This window comes from Cryptomeria japonica, chromosome 8 (assembly GCF_030272615.1).
Source record: "Cryptomeria japonica chromosome 8, Sugi_1.0, whole genome shotgun sequence".
Taxonomy (NCBI): domain Eukaryota; kingdom Viridiplantae; phylum Streptophyta; class Pinopsida; order Cupressales; family Cupressaceae; genus Cryptomeria; species Cryptomeria japonica.
Genome location: NC_081412.1, coordinates 114,838,986 through 114,861,120, shown reverse-complemented (window position 1 = coordinate 114,861,120; position 22,135 = coordinate 114,838,986). Strand labels below are relative to the sequence as shown.

At 35.5% G+C, this 22,135-nt stretch overlaps 1 protein-coding gene across 2 annotated transcripts in view; it reads right to left on the bottom strand.

Annotated features, from left to right (window-relative positions):
• Nucleotides 1-228: 228 nt before the first annotated feature.
• The window catches only part of LOC131031281 (GATA transcription factor 26), a 56,012-nt gene continuing 34,105 nt past the window's right edge, over nt 229-22,135 (bottom strand). For both annotated transcript variants that reach the window (XM_057962362.2, XM_057962361.2), the window contains 6 exons: nt 14,164-14,569; nt 13,950-14,001; nt 13,637-13,740; nt 13,198-13,423; nt 12,962-13,082; nt 229-1,051 (listed from right to left, as the gene is read on the bottom strand). In XM_057962362.2, coding sequence (XP_057818345.1) covers nt 507-1,051; nt 12,962-13,082; nt 13,198-13,423; nt 13,637-13,740; nt 13,950-14,001; nt 14,164-14,569 — 1,454 coding nt within the window. In that variant the 3' untranslated portion in view covers nt 229-506. The remainder of the gene's footprint in view (nt 1,052-12,961; nt 13,083-13,197; nt 13,424-13,636; nt 13,741-13,949; nt 14,002-14,163; nt 14,570-22,135) is intronic.

Below are 22,135 nucleotides of genomic sequence, written 5' to 3'. Positions count from 1 at the left end.
GAAAAAAAAGCATAGTCAACAAAATTAAAATAGATTCTCAATGGCATTATCTAGTAGGTGAAAAACAAATGACCAATTAATTGATTACCTTGGATAAAGCGTTCAAGATAAGATCCAGTAAGCTGCTAGGGATTGTGGTCAGAATCTGTGCATGAAATTACAATCAAAGGTAAAAACTTAAGTGAAAAACTGTAGCTGACAGGGGACTTCCATGTATCAGTTATCTGGTAATACAAAGAAAGACTTTTTTTTTTAATTTTCTAATTTCTGAAAAAAATATCAAAGCAAAGCTGCTCTTTTGAGGAAACCCACAGGTATGCCCTCAAGTTTTACTCAACAAACACAATTGAACAAGGAACCGAACTAACTATCATACACTCTTGACCAAAGATCTATAAAACATGCATCCCCCCCGTTTAGACAAGAGGGGGTTTGAGGACTCTTGGTAAAAAACAATTTGAGAATAGTTACTGCAAATAAGCACTTGAAATATCGACTCAAACAATTTATTGATGTGTCTTTCCTGGAAAAAGTACAGGTCCACCAGGCATTGTTTCACTAGATCCAACAAACGAAGCATTCCAGATGAGGCTGTCCCATTCTAGGCTTTCCTCAGAAATCCAAGCATTATTCATAGTGGGTCCACCACTTTTTTCATTCTCAAACTTGCTGTCAGTGGCAACAATATCCTTTTGGGTTTTACATTTCAAAGGACTCTGCAAAAGCTCTGCCTGTGGAAAGGACATGTTTGAAGGAACATTGAAAAGCAAAACTGAATCTGAAACTTCATCTCCAAAGGCTTCTATAGACTCTAATCCGAATGGTGAGCATTTTTCTAGAGGTGAAGCAAATAAATTGTTGGGACTGAAGCATGGATTGCTTTTCAATCCTGTTTCATATCCTGCAGCTTCCTTGGATGTACTCCCTGTGTCTATGCTATCATGATGCATGCCATCTGTGCTAAAAATTTTCCCAGGTGGTGTGAAAGGATGCACTGTTTTAGGTATATTCTTCAGCCAGCCCTTAATGGTTTTTGTACACATTTCCGATCCTGCAATTGAGGAAGATAACTGTTTTCAGAACATCGCTGTATACCTCAATCTTACCATAAAATAAAAGACTCATAAAAATTAGTCACTGAGACGGATTAGATTAATATTATAGACTAACTACAATAAGAAAAAGTTCATAAAATAAAAAGGTCATATGAAGTAATCAGAATAAAAGATTCTATGGTATCATCTGAACTCTTTGAATCAAGGAAATCACATTCCACGCAAAACATTCCAAATAATAGAAATGTAAGAAACAAACCACATATACTCAATTGACCAAAGACAAGAGATGCAATGAAGGCAATGCAGCCATGCTCAATCAAAATGCTAACTACAAGCAAGGCTTCCAAAGCGGTGGTACTCGGTGTGACTTCAAACCCACAAGTTCCCATAAAAGCCATAATGCCCAAAAGTAAACAGCCAGCATGTTGATTGTTATTTGGGGCTTTGGATGGCCCAAATAACAAACAGTATTCTGGCTATTCAAGCTTCAACTTGTAAACGTTTTTAAAATCAACTAGAAAAAATAAGTTTCCTTCACATTTAGCTCAGAATGGATAGTGCTGAATACAGAGGGTTAGAGTTAAGGGTGTATGTGTGGTTTTTCTTTCTTAGAATACTTCTCTGGCTATAAGTAATATAATATTCAAATATCATTGGGAATGTTCAAACAAGAAAACTAATCCACGAGCACCAATGGGGAAAACAAGAGACACCTTATAACCCAGAAGAAATATGATTTCTACTTATCACCCAGAAGAAATATGTACTATGGTTATGGAATTCTATTTTCACTTCTTCGAGCCCATGCATAATATTTATCCAAATAGTTCAAATTTAGCAAACACGGGCAGTCTACATTTTTGAAACAGTTTGAGATTATATTCATAGCACTCTAATTTTGCTTTTTCAATAAATAATTGCATAAATTATTAAAAACATCTTCATTCCTTGTCTTGGTGGTATCACATGTTTAATATTAGTCAAAGAACCTAATTAAGTTATTCATAAAAGCATAATTCAACACAAGTAGAATGTATATAGCAAAGCTGTTTGGAACTATGAACTAATGAGTCTCTGCTGACATGAAACCAACAATAAACATTGAATGGTGCATGCCTTCAATAAAGTTAATGAATTGTTCATGCCTTTAACAAGGTTATTGAATAGTGCACGACTTTGATAAGGTTAGTGACATATTTGCTTGTACCATGAGATCCAAGTACAGGTGTGTTCAGGAGAATACTACTTCAAATCAGAGTATGGGACTAAATGATTAAAGGTGAGGCTACATTATATATACATTTAATCATGAAAAGATGTGAGTACAGAGTCCCCCTGCCTGTTCTGAAGCTTCATGGTGATCATGTAACCTTGTGATTATTATATTTCAATACCCAATTTATGCATTCAAAAGGATATTTCATATTTGTCTATATGCAGAAATAGGGAAGCCAATCCAAGATGGGGACATTTAGATGAGTCCATTCTCTGATATCCATAGCATCTTGTAGGTTGAGTGAGATACTTACCAAATACTAAAGAAGTCAGGCAGCCTTGCAGATGCAATACGTGTTTCATCTCATGAGGAACCATATTTTGCACCCTGGATTCACGAGAATCCGTAGAAATGAGTTGAGTATCAGACAAGATTACACAGGGACCTGCCCCCTTCCACCCCTGTCCAGACTCCGCAATTGGTTTTATGGTTGAGAGTGCTTATAAATATTCTTTGGACTACATGCTGCTAACATATCACCTACTAGGGAGTAATCAAGTATGCCAAGACAGAATCTTCTAGTAATGGAGAAAGTAATGAGACATTTAGCGACATGCTTGACCAAATGAGGCAAACACTTTGTAGTAGGGAATATATCAAGGGCAATGGTTTTGTGGGTTTGGCTTTGTGTGTGTCCCCCACCTCCACCTTTCAGTACAAAAACAAAGGTCATACCACACAAAAACAAGAGGATTCAAATGCTTGAAGTGAAAATTTTGCACTTATTGGTGTTAATGGCCTCAAATGTGCTCACACCCCAAAACGCTACAAGTGAAATGCCAAGGATGGATTTTTGAAGATTAGGTGTTTTGGCACCATAATCTTCCAAGCACAAATCTGCACAGTGATAATTTAAAACTTTGTAGGTAATTTAGTAAACTGAAAGATAAACTAAAATTAAACTTATTGAACTAGTCTTAGTTAACAATAAATACCTTTTTAAACTAGTTACAAAGTCACTCTTCTTTGAATGTATAAAGGTGAATAAAACAACCTTCCTTTTGGAGATTTTTAAACTTGCAACTCATTCAAAATCACTTCTCCAAGGTCTTCATGACGGACACTTTATAGGGACACTCAAGTCAGGCAACTGAATATATGTAGAGTTGTTTGTTCCATATCCAATCAATCATTCACCAAATGAGTTCATATTTGTGTTGTTTGACCCATAAAAATGTTGCATTGCCTCCTTGCCCTTGTCAATGGCTTCATATACGAAATTGTAGCATCATGTGATGTCCCTACTTTGAAATATAATTTAATAATAAATAATAATAAAATTAAAATACAAAAGAATAAACATAAAAATTAAAATTAAAATATAAAAGAATATAATTAAACATTTATATAATTAAAATTTGATTAGAGTTAATGAAAGGTCAAAAGCATGAAATGATAAGTTGTGCCTCCCTCAAACGTGAGATATAAAAGTGTAATGTCCCCCCCTTGAAATAGAATTTAATAATAAATGATAATAATAAAATTTAAACCTTAAAAATTAAATTAAAATATAAAATAATATAATTAAATATGATTAATTAAAAATTAATTAAGTTAATGAAAATTCAAAAGACATGAAAGGAAAAGTTGCGACTCCCTCAACAATGAGATATAAAAGGGAGAAGAGAACCTCATTTGAGGGGGGGATAATTTGGAAATGAGAAGTGCAGATCTGATTTAAATAATAAGTGCAGATCTGATTATGAAAGGCTGTCCCCCTTTCAAAGGGTAGAAATAATGAAGAGTTGCACTCTTTCAAAGAGTGCTAATGGTGAAAGGGTGTGTCTCTTGCTAAAGGGCATACATGATGAAGAGGCGTGACCTCTCCCTCAAATTGAGAGATATAGAAGGAAGGAAAAAATAGACAAAAACTACGCCAATATCCACACACTGGCCCACAGTCTCTACAGGTATGCATACGTATGACCAAATAATGAAGGTTTAATAATGTTTATATAAGAGCATGTCCTCCTTTCGATATATACATGTCACTTCTTAATCTGAAATGATATTCTGTGCAAACACTATAGTATTCTAAATCATTTTCTTAGTCTGAAATAATATACTATATAATACTCTGAGAATTCATATGCTGCAAACACTATAACACTTTTGGATATTAACATACTGTTGACGTGTTTAGAAATAGAAGTATTAATTTATATCAAATCATTCTGCAATATCAATATTAGTCACTGAATATTCATAAATAACAGTAATAAATTAAATGCGTATTGAATCATTCTGGGAACACGGTACAGGACTGCAAAATAAGGGTAATAGAGTAAAATCTACAGTGAATTAAGTCATGACAGATATTTGAACAATTGGTATTTGGCAGAAATTGATATGAGTAAATATTCTGGAAATTAACTGATAAATAACCAGATTGATAATAAGACACAAACATTGATAATAATATATTTACTAATGTGTCATGTCCCCTTTCTAGAGTGGACATCAGAGACGGAGGAGTTGGCCTATCATTGGAGTCTTGTAGGCTAGCAGAGGTTGATTGGGGCTCAGTCAATGCATATAGTGATTGGATTTTGGCTTTACAGGCAGTTTGGAGCCAGTTTGGAGCAGTTCCTAGATTTTAGGGGGCATCCCTAAATTTTAAAAGGTCATCCCCCTACTAGGAACTGCTCCAAACTGGCTCCAAACTACCTGTAAAGCCAAAATCCAATCACTATATGCATTGAATGAGCCCCAATCAACCTCTGCTAGCCTACAAGACTCCAATGATAGGCCAACTCCTCCGTCTCTGATGTCCACTCTAGAAAGGGGACATGACATAATGACAGTCTGAACCAAATCCATCCCTGAGAAGTAGGGAGAACTGCTGGAGGGCACCCTACCTGATAAATGGGTAGGGAGAACTGCTATAGGGCACCCTCCAAGATCATTAAGTGGGGAGAGCCCACTGGAAGGCACCCTACCTGATAAATGGGTAGGAAGAACTACTATAGGGCACCCTACAAGATCATTAAGTGGGGAGAACTGCTATAGGGCACCCTACCTGATAAATGGGTAGGGAGAACTGCTATAGGGCACCCTACGAGATCATTAAGTGGGGAGAACTGCTGGAAGGCACCCTACTTGATAAATGGGTAGGGAGAACTGCTATAGGGCATCCTACAAGATCACTGGGAAGGGAGAACTGCTATGGGGCACTCTACATGGTAGTACTGAGTATGGGAAACTGTTGATAAGACACCCTACATTAGTATATTTTCCCATTATTCCTAATCTATGATTTAGTCTTTGACACTGCTACCTTAATTTTAGTTTATAATTAATTCTGAATATACTTACTTATATGTTAATTACTTAAATAATTCATAGCGTCTTCTAACCTGGTTTTGCAAGTTTGGCCAAGCAGAAAGTAAGGTACGTACTTCCAACCCTACTAGGACCCATAACTAGGGCATTTCCAGTTATTTTCCCTAAGGGACATTACAAAAAGGGAGAAGAGAAACTCATTTGAGGGGGGCACAACTTGAAAATCAGAAGTGCAGATCTGATTATGAGAGGTTGTGTCCCTTTCAAAAGGCAGAAATAATAAAGAGTTGCACTCTTTCAAAGGGTGCTAATGGTGAAAGGGTGTGTCTCTTGCCAAAGGGCATACATGATGAAGAGGTGTGACCTCTCCCTCACATTGAGAGTTATAAAGGAAAGGATTCAAAAGGATCCACTGACATCACCATCAATCAGATCAGATTAGAACTGCTATTAAGTTACAGGCAGTAACATCCTTGCTCTTGGTGGTATGCACGGGGATGTGTTTAATAAGTATGCTTAATATATGATGCCTGATAATGTTCTTATGCAGAATTTGATAGTAATACTAATATAGACTGCAATATGTATGACAGTCATACTTAATTTCATATATATTTATTAAACATGAGAAGTTAGTATACTTATAGTTTCATTCATGTTATTACTGTCAGTATTTAAGAAGATGGGGATGAGATGTTCCAAAGAGGGGGCAGTCTAAATCCAAGCAATAGGTTACGTCCCACCAAGATAGGGTGGGGTTTAGCAACGCATAAGCCTTGAGGGTATAGACCCAAGATAGGGAAAGGCTTGGATCTGTAAACTTTGAGGGAACCTATTGTATTTGGTCTCTAAGAGCTTTGGTAACATACATAGACCCTTCTCCCTTAATACTGTAGTAGCAAGGTCTGATATCTATATTAAGAACCATGAATAATGAAATTAATCATTTAATGAGGAAAATAAATAAGAACTTGTTAATAACTAATTGAAGAATATCAATCAATTTTAGTATATTGAAATAGATTAATTATGTTAATCAAGTAGGGGACATTACACATCATAAATTGTAACCCTACACAATTTACACCACCTCTTCTACTCCTACTTAGTGTGTCCCATCTTAGCTCTCCCCTAGGTCCATTTCTGGCCTTTTCACCTCAAATCTGATGTCATCTGTCTGCACGGAGAACTAAACTTGTATCTCAAGCTATGTTCTCTGGTTTTCCATTTGTCTACCCTATTTTTGGTAGACCATGGCACCTAGGGCATCCTAGTCCACCTTAAACAGGACCTAATTTAAATGGGTCGGTGCACTTCCCTTGCCCGGTGATTTCAATTCTCAATGTCTCAATTTGACCATTGGAGGTCGGCCTAATCATAACACAATTAATCATTTGTGCATCCACATCATGCATCTTCAAACATTTAAGGCAACAATTCTACATCAACCTTCATGCAAGCATGAGTGCTTGATTAGGTTATTCATGTTCATGTCATGTCAAGTCATGTTATTGCATCAACACTTGTGATTACATTCACAAAGTGTTGCATCATCATCGATTAACAATTGCAACAGATTTGAGGAATATTATTCAACATTTACTTCAATATTTCCATTTACAATTTCAATTCAATTCAAGGGTTAATTCCAAACATGGGGTTTGACCTAGCACCTAGGCAAACCCCTATTAACAACACCATTTCCCTTCTTTCTATGAGCTGGCAACAAATTCAAGAGCTACGGACAAAGATTCCAATAGAGAATTCGATGACAATCAGATCTTACCTTTGCAGGAGCAAAAATTGGAGGACGAGGACATGTTTTGCATCACACTCCCACAAATTTTTGACAAGCTTCAGGGAATAGGTTTTGAGTGACATTCAAATTTCAAAAGTTTCCTGTTTGTCTACACCTGATATTTGGGGACCAAGTCGATTTTCCCATCTCAGTCACACACTTTCGAGCCAAATTTTTAGGCACAGGTTCCTCTTTGTTCCTTCTAGCTAGATCTAGCTTAGTGTCTACATATTGTACCTATAGCTTCTTGTTTATGTTATTTTATGTCAAATTCCTATTATTTACCCAAGTCATAGTGACACTCAATTCATAGGCAGCATAGTGACACTCAATTCATAGGCAGCTGAAAAAATATATTTGTAGAGTTGTTTGTTCATGCAATGTTGAAGAAGCCTTGAACCATTATGCCTGGAAGCTTGCTATGGATGAAGAATATCAGTCAATCATCAAGAGTCAATGGCTTCATATACGAAATTGTAGTGTCATACATTGTAACCCTACACAATTTACACCACCTTTTGTGCTCCTACTTAGTGTGTCTCATCTTAGCTCTCCCCCAAGTCCATTTTCGGCCTTTTCACCTCAAATCTAATGTCATCTCTGGTTTTCCATTTGTCTACCCTGTGTTTGGTGGACCATGGATCATGATACAAACTAACTCACTAAAGTTCACTGCATCACTGTCACAGACAAAGAAACATGTTGACATCAATGACAACACATCTCTCAGATATCTCTCAAGCACATATTTGCAGCATTCTTCCAACACATCACACAAAAAATAAAAGATTTTTTTAATCGCATCTAAAACCTATATTCTTTCAAGTGTTGCAACAGTTTCATTATCTTTTTGGTAGACTTCCATTTAATGAGCAATCACTTCTCAATACATCAACTTTATATTTTCCTTATCAACAAATTAATTTCTTATGTTTCCATTTCCATCATTTCCTATTCTTTAGTGCCTTTTTTTCTCTGTACGTCAAAATAATTGTATAAACAAGTAGTCAAAACCCTAAAGGTTCCGATATTTATGTAAATGCAATTTATGATGAGAAATGGCTTGACTTTTTTCCATCTTTTCCACCATCCATTAATCACAAATACAAAACTTATCCAAAATCTTTATTTAAACTATTGACTAGGGAAATCTTAAATCCCTTATCCATTACTATATTTGTGTATGGGGAACTCTAATTACAAAAAGAGGGACATAAACGCCTTCAACTAAATATAAGATTAGAAGGAAGCATTTTAAAATCTCAGGATACATGGAGATGAATTCCCTAGCCCCACCACCATCCCCTGGCATCTAGGGAAATCAAGGTCTCATCCCCTTTTGTCAAAGTTTGTTTTATTTAATAAGTCAATTCTTTCAAAAAAGTAAAAGTGTGTGGAAGATCCACAAGCCCTCCCAAGCCCCTTATGGAACCCTAAACACACCCTATTGCGATGCATTCACCCACTTACAATTACAGCAATTATTTTTACACTTGCAAGTGTGAACTTAGGAAGGAAAGGCGAGTAAGGGAGTATGCATGGTTTAAGACTAGTCATCCTTGAATATTCACACCACTAACACAAATAAAACTCTTAACTTTAAGGGATAAATTTTGAACACCCATGCTTCATGTTCAATATGATGATTTACTATAAAATCTGTGAGTGGCCCCATAGACAATCCTTTTTTTATCCCAATCCCATCATATTAAGGATCCATTCCTTTATAGAGGGATCTGAAAAGAAATCGCCCACCATAGAAGGTTTTCTAAATTGAAAATCTTCAAGCAGAATATAGTTTATTAAGATTTTTTTTTCTTAAAAAAAAGGTTGTATAAAAATGTCTTCAGGATCTAATATGTTGTATTACTATAGTAAAGTCATCAATCAAATCAGATTACCAAGAACCAAGAATGCAAACCAGAAAATCAGTTTAAAATTTAAATAGAAAATAATTAGGTTCTAATTAAACAATGTTAACTCCTGAAAACAAGGATTGTTACCAGAAGGGCTTTAGCCTTACAAGTGTAAGATGGTTCAGAATGATTTAAAATGGTATACACAAGCCAAACATAAACATGAAACACTTCGACACCAAGAAGTATATGAAGTCTATTGTTTATGTGGCACTTTACACAATGGACAAACAAAACACTCTATACACACTAGACTCAAAGAATACATCTAATTTTTACTAGGAGTACACTAATAATCCAGCAATAAAAGATATTAACACCATGAGACGCCATATTTCTTCTAGCAAAATTGAAGTCCTAATCATAAGTAAACAATACCACAACAGTTTAATTCAATAACCCCCGGAAATTAAAATAAAACCTAACAATGTAAATAGAGATGATGACCTTATTCTCAGCCAAGCTTGGACATCCCTTGCCCCTACATTCACCAAAAATTATTAATACCTCTTAAGCATGTACCCCTATCCTGGGTTAATAAGAAACAGCGACAACCACACCAGAACCCCAAACCTGAATGAGCAATATAGAATTGCCCCTTTCCTCAATATTCACCATGACTACTTCCTTATAAATATAGTATTAAACTATAAATTGAATTAATCATATAATAGTAATTTCAAACAGTGATTGTTATTTCAGATGGTAAAATGGTTTTTATATTATATCAGAAAGAGAAAATTAAAGCTACCTATTTCTGCTGAAAAACCATGATTTAACAGCCTTCCAACATCTAACATAGATGAATAAGTTTGCAGACGACCCATAACAAGACATTACTTGTCTTAAGGAAAACATATTCTGCTTCTCCATCTCCACCAAAGGCTTTTGCTCAATTTCAGCCACCAAACAAGGTCAATGCTCCTACATTTTATACTCCTGGAAAAGATTAGTAACAAGACACAAATGCAAGTTGTCAAAAGTCTCCCATGTGTGAGAGCCCCTGCCACTGATGTCATAAATATAAATAGAATTCTGCTTAACTGTAGCGATAACAACCTGTTTGAATTCTTTCATGTCTGTGGTAAGCTCCAGGCAAGTAGGGATAGCATAGGAGTTAATTGCCTTACCCCCAGAAGGCAGAGATAAATCTCTAATTTGCAACAGCTGCTTCATTGCAATAACCTTGAGCTATTTCAGCTCCTCCATAAAATGTCAGTACTCTTATGAGGGATACTATCAACACAAACTTTACTCAGGGAGGGGAGGGTAGGGAAGAGGAGCAGCAAATAAGTTCCCAACAAAAGAAGTAGGTTATTTAAACATGGACAACATGACGTGATCTTCAAGGGCAACCAAATCCTCAGCTGGAGGTTTAATGCCATCTCTAATAGAATCCCTTACAATCAAGTTTTCAACCAATTCACCCTCACAGACTCAGCAATCCATGTCTGTTTAAGTGAGCATCCTAAGAATTAGAGAGGAAGGGAACAGGCACTAGATGGTCATCAAGGAAGCTGAGCTTTTGGACCCATTTTCCAAGCCTCAAATTAGTACATTCTTTGGTAATTTGCTAATTGTGATTAAAAGAAATATAAAGACGTTTGGCCATACAGTCAGAGAGTTGAGTTTTAAGGTTGGAGAGCAGGTATTTTTGGCGAGGCTCAACTTTCATTTAACAGGAGAAAAGTTTGACAAGTCTCTATTTACCTTTTTAAAGATTTTTAAGGGCTAAAAAGAATATACTAGTGCAGCTTATCTCAAAAACTGTAAATAGTAAATACCCCAAGGAGAAAATAGGGAAATAAAATCTTAGGAAACCAATCTGAAGCAAAACGATGAGAGAATATCACCTGCAAGATAAAAGTGGCTTGAAACTGACTGACAGCACTACATCAAAGGGGGAGCCACTCCACTACACACCAAAAGTTGAAGGCAAGGAACCTACTTCTACTAATGAAAAAAAGCAAATGAGTATACATCAATTCAAGATCAGGCTAAAATAATTTTGAGAGCATATAAAATGTACACTTCACCATAAGACATCCTCAATATTAAGCTAACATGTGCAAGACACCAGGTTCCTATTAGGAAAGAAATGGAATCAGATTAAAAAAGGATGCAATAATAAGTCAATATTTCGGATACAATTTTTGGGTGCACGGATATTTTAAATAACTGCCATCCACGACTGTGTGATCATTAGGGCAAAATTATTTAAGTTAAATGTAAAGGCCTTCCAAACAAATTAAGCCCCTTTAATTTTTTATCATCAAATATAAAAATAAAGCCTGCTCTAAGCTCATCATCAGCAAGACTCTAAGTTACCAACCCACACCTGAGTTGACTCAAGAAACGAAGTTTGTTTTTCCAAAAGAACAAAACTTTATTCAAGAGTCAGATCCTGACAAATTGCTAAAGCCTTCATCAAATTGATCAATATTACACCAAGATCAATAAAAAGATGTATTAACCCTCACCATCACACAAACCTCTAGCACTGGCTGTCAAATTGACTCAATAAAGGAATCCTGTTATTCCAAAAGAATGACACTTTATTCAGGAGTCAGAACCTGACAAATTGTCAAAGCCTCTACCATGTTGATAAAGATTACATAAAGATCCAAGCAACAACAAAATGATGAGTTGTCCAATGGGTTGAGATTACTTGTTTAAAACGTTGGGTTTTCATTGTGGAGCCCAAGTTCAATACCCCATAGGAACATTGAAGTGGAATTGTAGGTTCTAACTCCTAGTCTTCCATAGTTGGCTTCTAATATGGAGGTGGTTTCTAAATTGAAGTGGATATATAAGTAGTGACTTTTGGTCTTCCATCGGTGATTTCTAATGTGTTTGCTCGTAAGGAGCTTGTATTGGTCTAATGTTGATGCTCGTATGAGCAAGATATTTGTAATAAATATTCAATTCAAAAAATTAAATGATTAATTAGCCCTCACCATGACACAAACCTCCAGCACTGGCTGCGCTCAGGTTGCACCTGGATGCACCATGATTATTGAGTTTAACCTGAGTGGGCCAAGGTAATCCACATCACAGACTCTTCAGTTTTCTTAGCATTCTTGTTATTGGGGAAATTTTAAAAAAATTAATTATATGAACAAACTACACTTCTAATTCTCTGACCAAACATCTTAGTTTATTTACAAATTACATACTTTGACCCCAAATATATGTTGACCTAATAATTTTCTTGATCTAAAAAATTATTTTCCACTTTGTAACTTCTCGTCCTAAATGCTTGGTCTATGCTTCCTCGCCAAATTTCATCTCCCTGATGATGACTGAGAAGGCCCACTTAAAATTCGGATTATTCAGCAAGGTAATCAATGTAAAACAAATTCAACTCGGAAGCAAATTTTGGTGGTTGAATCTTCAACATGTGCAATATTTATAAAATGTAGAGAATATATTACATTAGAGTTATTAAACATAATATTTAAAAGTCCAATTCTACTCGATAAACAATCAAAATGACAAGAATTCTGAATCTCATTTAGATCTGAAATTATTCCCAATAAAATATAAAGGGAGATTGTATTTTGATACATAACTACTGGCTGCATAGCTTTATTTAGGTAAATAATACTACTAGTGTAGCTACATAACATACCTGCAACAACATGCCCAGGTGGTTGGCCAGAAGAATTTGTGAATGCCTTGTACGTTGCAGGTTTGTCAGATTCAAGCAAACAAAAATCCTTCGGCTTCATTGCCTCTTTGCTTTGTAGAATCTGACAAGCCATATAAGATGCTTTGATTTTCTTTGGATATGAAAGGACGATAATATCCTCAAGAGATATTTTAATTATTATACCAAGGTTTTTTGCTGTGCACAAAGACAATTACCTTGGAAACTTTGACACACCCCCTAGGCTTATATTTCTGAAGTTGTGAATATCTCTCCATCCATTTAGAATTTGTCAAATCTGTCACTTTGAGCAGCTGTTGAAAAAGATGCTGTACTTTAGGGCTCATCCTAGACCCATGCGTGCCAAACATGCCTTCAGAGAGTAAATGCTGAAAGTTTGATAAAGCAGCCTGGAATTGGGCACTATTAAACATACACTCCAGACTGCCAAAAACATGCCCACAAGATGATTGGATTTTTAGCTGAATACAACTACTACAGCACTACCATAAAATACCATGGCCATGTGGTGCATGTCTATTCTTATGAAAGCAAGTGATATGCAAGAAATAAAAGCAAACCAAATGAAACAAAAAATAGAGTATTCAAAACAAAAAAAGCTGCAATCTGGATAAAGGAGATGACTAAAGGACTAACCTTCCAGGAATGCTGGGATCATCAACAGTAGACAGGTATTTCATTAGATGTCTTTGTTCTTCTTCCTTTAACTGTCCCATAAATGTGTCAAAATTTACAACATCCTATCATAAAATTGAAAAACTGCAATCATGTCAGAAATGTCACTCAATTCAAAATGTACTTAAAACAATTTAATAATTAATGATGATAAGGACTAGATGATAATTTACCAAGAACCAATAGTTAATATTAATGAAAGGGAACGAGGATAATAGTAATATTTAGCACCTAAAGCTAAGTTTACCAAGACACTATAATAGTGGACTCTTACCTCCAGTTCAATAAATTTGAGTTGCAAATGAAAACCTTGAAGGAATCTTTTCCTGTGAGATTGAACACAACCATAAGTACAAATGTGCCAAAAGCTTAAAAACAACTATCATGGCAGAGAAATAAATCAAAAATTCTGCTTACATGTGCACTGGCTAGCGTAAATTAGTAGAATTAGATGAAGCAAAAAAAAATTGCATAAATGTTCAACTTACAGTACTTCATCATGTATGATAGAGTTCGCCGACTTTTCTGGTGACAAATCTGAAATGTCTTTCCATTTTTCAGGTAGAACTATGTTATCAGTTAGAACATCAAAAGTACTATAACCCTTATTTTCTATTAAAAGAGAACTTGCTTCTGACTCTTCCTCTATCAAAACTGAATGTTGTTGTCTCATAAACACACTGCCAAGTCCTATTTCTGCACCATCAAATGAAGCTTTGCACTCAAAAAGCACATTCTCTTCTGAGGAACTTGATAAGGAAGATGACTCCTGCTCTTGTGAAATGTGTTGCATGCTTTTGGTAAGCTTTTCAAGAGATGATGGCCGCTGGCGGAACATACAAGTACGTTTCTTTGAGGGTACCGGAGAATCCCATACAGAAGATTGAACTGCAACTGAATTATGACACAGATTCAGTAAAAGAAAAGACTCAAACCATTAAAGAATGATGAAAAAATCAAGTACTAGAAGGTATGCAAATCAAATGCAAATTTAACTCAACTTTATAATTTGCAGCCTGCTACTTTATCTACTTTTTTCCTACTCATTGATATATGCTAGGATTTGTGCTTCCAGAATGGGTACACCATTTTTTCCTAGACAAGCTTTGATGCCTAGTCTTGGGATGTGGTACAAATGACCTTTCACCAAATTGTATGAGCTTGAATTCCTAACATCACACTCATTGCAAATCCAAACGTAACCCCCTCAGCCTAGAAGTTGTTGTACCCTATCAACATATTTCCACGGGAGAATTTGGGTCTGTCTTGAAGTTGGGTCTGCTCATCAAGCTAGAAATGGTTGACATTATGATCTATATGACAAGAAGTTCAATAAAGGGCACATTCAAAGAATTGAAACAAAATTATACAACTTAACTCATTTTAAAAAATACGGCATGTGTTATATTCATAAAAGAATGAAAACAAAACTTGGCAAAATCTTCTCTACGCTCTCCTCGGCAACAAATGGGCTCTTGCAAATACATAGGAATAGCAAACTAACCTCTTTCTTCACTAATCAATCTTCAAATCTATTTGTGCAATAGAAAGTAAAAATGAAAGTTCAATAAGAATGAATAATATTTTTGTTTTGCATTCACAAGGGAAATGACTTTGTAATTGTCTTCAAAATGTCTTGGAATCCACATTTTAGGGTTTGGGGGGGGCAGGTTTGGGCATATGGTCAAAGTCAAAGGCCAAATTAGAAGGAAAAAAATTAAAAATAAAAATACAAATCCGCCGGCTGGTGTAAAAAACAGCCAAATTTGCAATGGGTTCACCTGGGTTCATCCCAGATGAACCCGCAACACCAGGAAGGGACCCTGGTCGGCCCCCAAAGCAAACCAAATTCTGACCCGAACTAACAGGACCCATGGCCCGAACCTGTAACACGAATTAAATTGTAAAATATAGCTTATGATAGTGCTCAGCATTGTCCATGAAATTTGAAAAACATTGACAAGATGCAAAACTTACAACAAAAGGCCAATAATATTTCCCTTCCTCTATCTCTTCACTACACCTGTTTCTTTTATGAACTTTACAAGTTACAACATCATTGTTATTTACACAAGGTATTTATAGATTATTCAATGACCTTTCCTAAACCTAATTCCTTGAGCAATGGAGAGACCGATTGTAAAATTGTTTTTTCTCATTTGCTGAAGAGCATTTGTGCCATCATTTTGCTCACATATTGAAATTGGACCCTTTCTTTGGCTTCATTAGCTTTTCAGACAGTTTATTGTAATTTAGAATTCAACTTTCTCCCTGCCCTTTTCTAGCATATAATAGTTGCTTCAGCCCCTTTTTCTAGAGTATTAGTACTTGTAACTATATTTTCAAAGATTATTTCTTCAATTTTGTCTCTATTTGTTTCATTCCATTACTAAGTCTAGCCATATGTGATGTTTTTTAAAATATTTCAAATAAAGTCCTACCATTCAAAATAGAAAATCTAAAATTTTAAGCAGACTACAAAACAAATTCCAAATACCATTTCTTATGACTGCAGAAGAACTAATACACATTAAAACGAAGAACAACTACTAATAATGATGCTAAAACCTAACACATCTCATGCTATTCAATAAGGGGACCCTCACCAAAAAACAAAAAATGAATGAAGGAATAGTAGAATAGAACATTTTAGAGAGCAATCATTTGGTTTACAAGATTGTGGATGTGAAACTGCAGGTTATTGTCCAAGAAGCATAACAAACAGTTAGAACTATCATAGGAGAACTAGTGTAGCAGGTTTTAAGCTGATATTGAAAAGGAACATAATCATGTGATAGGAAAGGATGCAATGTTACTTTTGCAATAACAGGATTTATAACATAAAAGCACTGGCCATTCCAGTGGCTCAATAATCTTATAAATAATTTGCTATAGCTTTGTAAATTAGGATTAGTGAATAGCCTATGTATACTTCCAGATGAGTTTGAAGAGTTTGCTGAAGATTTTGGACATCTAGATAATGTAATGATACAATTCTTTGATAAACTCAAGCTTGGATTTGCTTATACCTTAAATTCTAGGATTATTGCTTATATGGGATACCCTCATAATTACTTATCCCAATAATAGAGCTTTATCCTTAAGAATTATATTGGATCCCTAATGCAGATATTTTTGGAGAATTTTGTTGCAACTAATCCAACATAGTAGCATGAAGAATTGAAAATTATTGCATGTATTTGAATCTATTGCAACGCGCTAATTATGCCTTCAGAGAATATCTCGAAGATTGGAAAAAAGTCTTTGACACTAGACATTTTTTGTGTATCAAAAAAGCTGCAAAGGCCACAAGACAAAGAACTTTGTCAGCTACCCGACAATGTTGTGTAAGATATAGTGGACCCCTCCACTAATTTTGGCATCTTTATACATAACTTTGTTACTTTTATTAATCTGTTGAAGCCAAATCTTTGTGCTGATTTGTTGATCTTCTTGCAGCCTTTGCTATATAAGCAGTTGCAACTAGGTTCATTACAAATCTCAAATTTGGGATGGCAAAGAGTCTTAGAGAGTCTAAAGTCCTCAAACATAAGCTATTAGCTTGCGATTCATTGTGATCTTGCTAATCAAGAGTCTACTACAAGATTTGTATAAGTCCTTGTTGAACTTTGGGTCAGAGCTTATTATGATTAAGAGTCTATAAATATTAAGAAAGATGGAAGAGAGAAAATTTTGTAGGAAAAAAGATTCTGATAGTGATTATCTGTGATTGTCAATCCTTGTAAATGGTCCTTCTCCTGCTGAAGAATTTGATGGTGCTCTTGGACTTCCTTTGCCAATTATGTGGATAGAATAAGTCATCATTCATTTACTGAACTAACGATTTTGGCTCACCAATACAGAACCACAAAAATAAGGATAAATCAAGTTCATACTGGTCAAAGCAAAATAGTAGCCACACCATAGATTATATGAAAGATGAGAAGTATATCAATCACCAAAAATTACAACAAAACACTGGTGATAATAAGGCTCTAATAGAAGACGTATCTTAGAAATAAGATAAGATCCAAGCTTATGTTAAAAAGATCAAAGTTACACAAGCTACCAGACCTTCAATAAAGGTTAAGCCAAGAAAAAGTTCTGGAAAAGCTGCTACTTGTACAACAGTTACTCATCTTAATACAAAAGAATTGCTTGAAAAAATCAACTTAGAAGCTGTTGTTGAAGAAAAGAAAGATTGATTACAAGAAGCAAGAATTAAAGAGCAAATTTCTGAACCAGTCTTTGCTAAAAAAGATTCTAGTGAAGAAGAAATCTATAAACTATTATTTCATGAAAGGTTTCTGGAAAAGCTGCTACTTGTACAACAGTTACTCATCTTAATACAAAAGAATTGCTTGAAAAAATCAACTTAGAAGCTGTTGTTGAAGAAAAGAAAGATTGATTACAAGAAGCAAGAATTAAAGAGCAAATTTCTGAACCAGTCTTTGCTAAAAAAGATTCTAGTGAAGAAGAAATCTATAAACTATTATTTCATGAAAGGTTTCAAAATCATTTGAAATATCCAAGTTTAGTGAACCAAAACCTATAGAAGATTGGGAAAAGAATATTATTTCATGAAATGGTTTCAAAATCATTTGAAATATCCAAGTTTAGTGAACCAAAACCTATAGAAGATTGGGAAAAGAATATTATTTCATGAAATGGTTTCAAAATCATTTGAAATATCCGAGTGTAGTGAACCAAAACATATTGAAGATTGGGAAAAGAATACCAGAATAGATGACAATGGATTCGATGAAATTATGGAAGAAGTTCTAGACGAAAATGCTCACCCAGAAGAAAAAAAAAGGCCAGTCTGCAGCAATGGTTTCATTTTGGACATCGACGAAGTTTTACATTCATATATTTTCTTTGTATGTATATGAATATATGTATTTCAGTATACATAATGTGTTGCAAAGTTGGCCTTCATAACAGGCTAAAGTATTAGTTAACACGAAACAAGGCAATAAGTAATAGGCTGATGTAGTTAGAAAAAGAAATCCCAATTGTAATGGATAGGAGAGAAATATAGTCATAATCTGAAACATTTTCAAACCGAAACAGACAGAAGACAAACCTTTAACATGTAATGAGAAGAATAGAAGGAAAGCGTCAAAGAATTAGAAAAATATCGTTTCTGAAATAGTAATTTAGAAGATCTACATCATTGTAATCTGTATTTCTCCTTGAAGTAAAGAATATACAATCAGCATTTAGTTCTGAAATCTGCGTAGGGACTCCAATATTTGTTCATAATAAACTCTTTGTATGGACTGAAACCTAAGTATGCACATCAACATTTACTCGGGATAAATTCTTTGTATGTATTTGGTTTCCTACACTTTCTTTTTCAGTTAAGATTTGAGGAATCTTCAGGACTGATGGATCCATCAACATCATCTATCTCACTACATCTGTTTCTTGCTTGCTATGAACCTTCCTCACTATTTTTTGTTGGCTATCTTGTCCTATTGTGTGGATCGTCCTTTTCATTTTTCTTCTATAATTGCAGAGGTTTCTGATTTTTATGGAAATCTCTGGTGTCAAAAATCAGTGTTAGGATACCAAATATTCAGTACAGAAGGCTTTCCAGCAAAATTTCCGAAGGTGAGGAATTAGAGTCCGAATTTCAGAAACATATTTCACTTCTCCAACAACTCCTAGAAGGGCGGCCACATCAATGAATCGCAGGCACATATCTCTATGCTTGACAAATCTCATGCCACCTATACCATCACTCCACATTTTCAGCAACTGCAAGAGATCATTCTGTAATGAAAAAGAAATAATGGCCTCATCAATATGAGTACGTCAAAGAAGTAAAATAAAAAAGAGGTAGAGCAAAATTTGTGGGTTCATGTGGTTAAAGTGTAAGAAACCCCCTCCTATTGTTGCTATGGCTGTTCAGGTCAAATTAGATAAGGAAAACATCTGGCATGCCAAAGCACCTACTCTCTAAGTTTGTGTACTTCCCAAGCCAACTAAGCCCCCTACAAGTTGGTCACACATTCCTACAAGATTTCCTAGGATTCAAAGACATCTCCCTAAACAAGGCTTTATCAACTCCAGATAACACCCTTGTAATCAAATTCTGATCCAAGCAGTAATCCTAACAAGACTTGAGAACTAAAAACCAACTCCTCTCTCTCCCTCAAATCTCACACAACTTTAAGTGCAGAAGCTTTAGAAGGCTTATGCTTTAGCTGTTGATGCAAAATATGAGAACAAGTAGACCATTATCAAAGAATGTGTTGATGTGTGTTTTATGACACCTTCAAACACAGAATAAAATACTAAGTATCTTATCCTCTCTTAAACAAAGACCTCTCGGATGCTAAACAATGGGATCAAACGAGACGACTCCAAGGTACCAATAGTTAGGTCTTGACTTAATACGTGTATAGACTCAGTGATTGAAATGTGATTTGTTGGAATCACAAGGGGGACTTACGTTGAACTTGAATGTTTGAATGTTGTTGGAACACAAAAGTTAACTTGATTTTAAAATTAAAAAAAAAAAGATAAAAGGGTGAGGGTTTAGGAAGCTAGTCTAATCCTAGGAATGTAAGAAACTGTCAATGACTTAGTGTAATTCTACTAGAATTACAACTCCACAAAGCTAGTGCGATCTTCTAAGGTAATTTTATGATGTTCAAATCACCACCTACAACATAGACACCATCAATGGGATACATATCAATGGGTGCGTAGCAATCGAAGTTAAGCTAATAAAGAGTTCATTTGACCACACAAGATACTTCATAATTAGCCAAATACTAGTAGTGTGAACATGTGAATTTCACCATTAATCATCCACAATAGCTTCCATTCATCTAATCAACACCATCTAACATGAGGATATAACAGAAACCATGCAATATGTAGAAGAAACAACACATTCCACCATAAATTCAATGAAAGGGATGTTTATTTACAAGCTTGTCAACAGTTTCTGCCTACTCCTCCTACTTTACTCCTAACTGCTAACTGCTTGCTACCTGTTATTGAATTATTAACTATTGACTATTAACCTTTAAAAATGAGGAGCAAGCCTTACATAGTGCTCTCTATACAATTTGAATGGCCTGGATCAAATCTAAATCAATGGCCAAGATTGAAAGATAGAAACCCTAATTATGGTTTGTTACACCCATTACATAGCATTTAATGCTTGACCAATGATAAAATTACAAAAAAATGGACACGTCCTTCCTTAATTGTTTGACCAATAGATGATGAGGGTAGGTACATCGAGCTTTGGGCCCACATGTAGTAGTTATCCGCCTTGTTGGATGAGTCAAGTGCACTGAATCTAGACGCCTTGCATTGGAATGGCATGTGAAGGTGAGTTGGTGATGACTAGGCACTACCTCAGCTTAATCCTTGTAACTCATCACAAATGTAAGTGATTGATTTAGGCAATATCTCTTGATACTCAACATTTCCAAGCTCCTGATGTGATGATGGTGGTGTTGGGAGATATTTCCAAATTGCATCATCTCTCTGACTTGTTCACCTTCACTTTAAGCCTTCGTCTTGGATTACTCTTTTGCGGTACTGGCAACAATTCTTGGATTTCCGGAGGAAATTCAAGATACTTGTAAAATTCCTTCCTTTAACACGTTCACCCTCATGCTTGCTCTTGCTGTCTTCTTCATCTTTCATTCAACGGCATCCTTGAAGGAATTGATCCTTAAACATGAACTACTTGAGGTCATGATGCCTTTCTCTTAAAAGGTTACAAATGTCCTTCATCTTCGGAATTCTTCTCATTGCTGGATCATCACCTTCCTTCTTGCTTTGATGATGCTGATATCCTTCTCCTTTACCCATCAATGTGAATGTCCTCTCTCCATTCTTCCACGTGTTTACTTCTTGCATCAGACCTTGATGTCGCTGGCAGCCAGTCCTTCATTTGATCACCTGCAACAATAATCAAGACAGCATCAAACATATATGGTATATATAGATTTCATACATTTTGTGAGTTCTTTAATCTAATATGTCTTCCTAAGGATGCTCTGATTTCTGACCTCATGTCTAAATTTTTTTTCTTTTATGTTTTAAGGCCTTAGGCCTGATTTGAGTTTCTGATTTGAACTGCTTCAGGGTCTGATTTTTCCTGATTTCAGGTCTAAGACTCCACCTTCTGTAGGTCTGATTTTTTGGATTCCATCAAGTGGTCTACAAACTTGCTGTTATTCATTACCTACTTAAGCCATGGATTTGGGAGGCCACTGGAAATATCCTAGACTTGGCCGGGGTTTTGAGGGGTCACTGACAGTGCAACATGGCCGGTCTTTTCATGGCCAAGTGGAAGTGATGACTGATGGCCGGACCTTTTGGGGGGGACTGGAAATGATGCCAAGGTATCAGCATTACTTGTTCAATGAATTGCTCAAGGCGTCTTCATTCCTGCTTGGTAGATTTTACCAGCCTTAATCAACATCT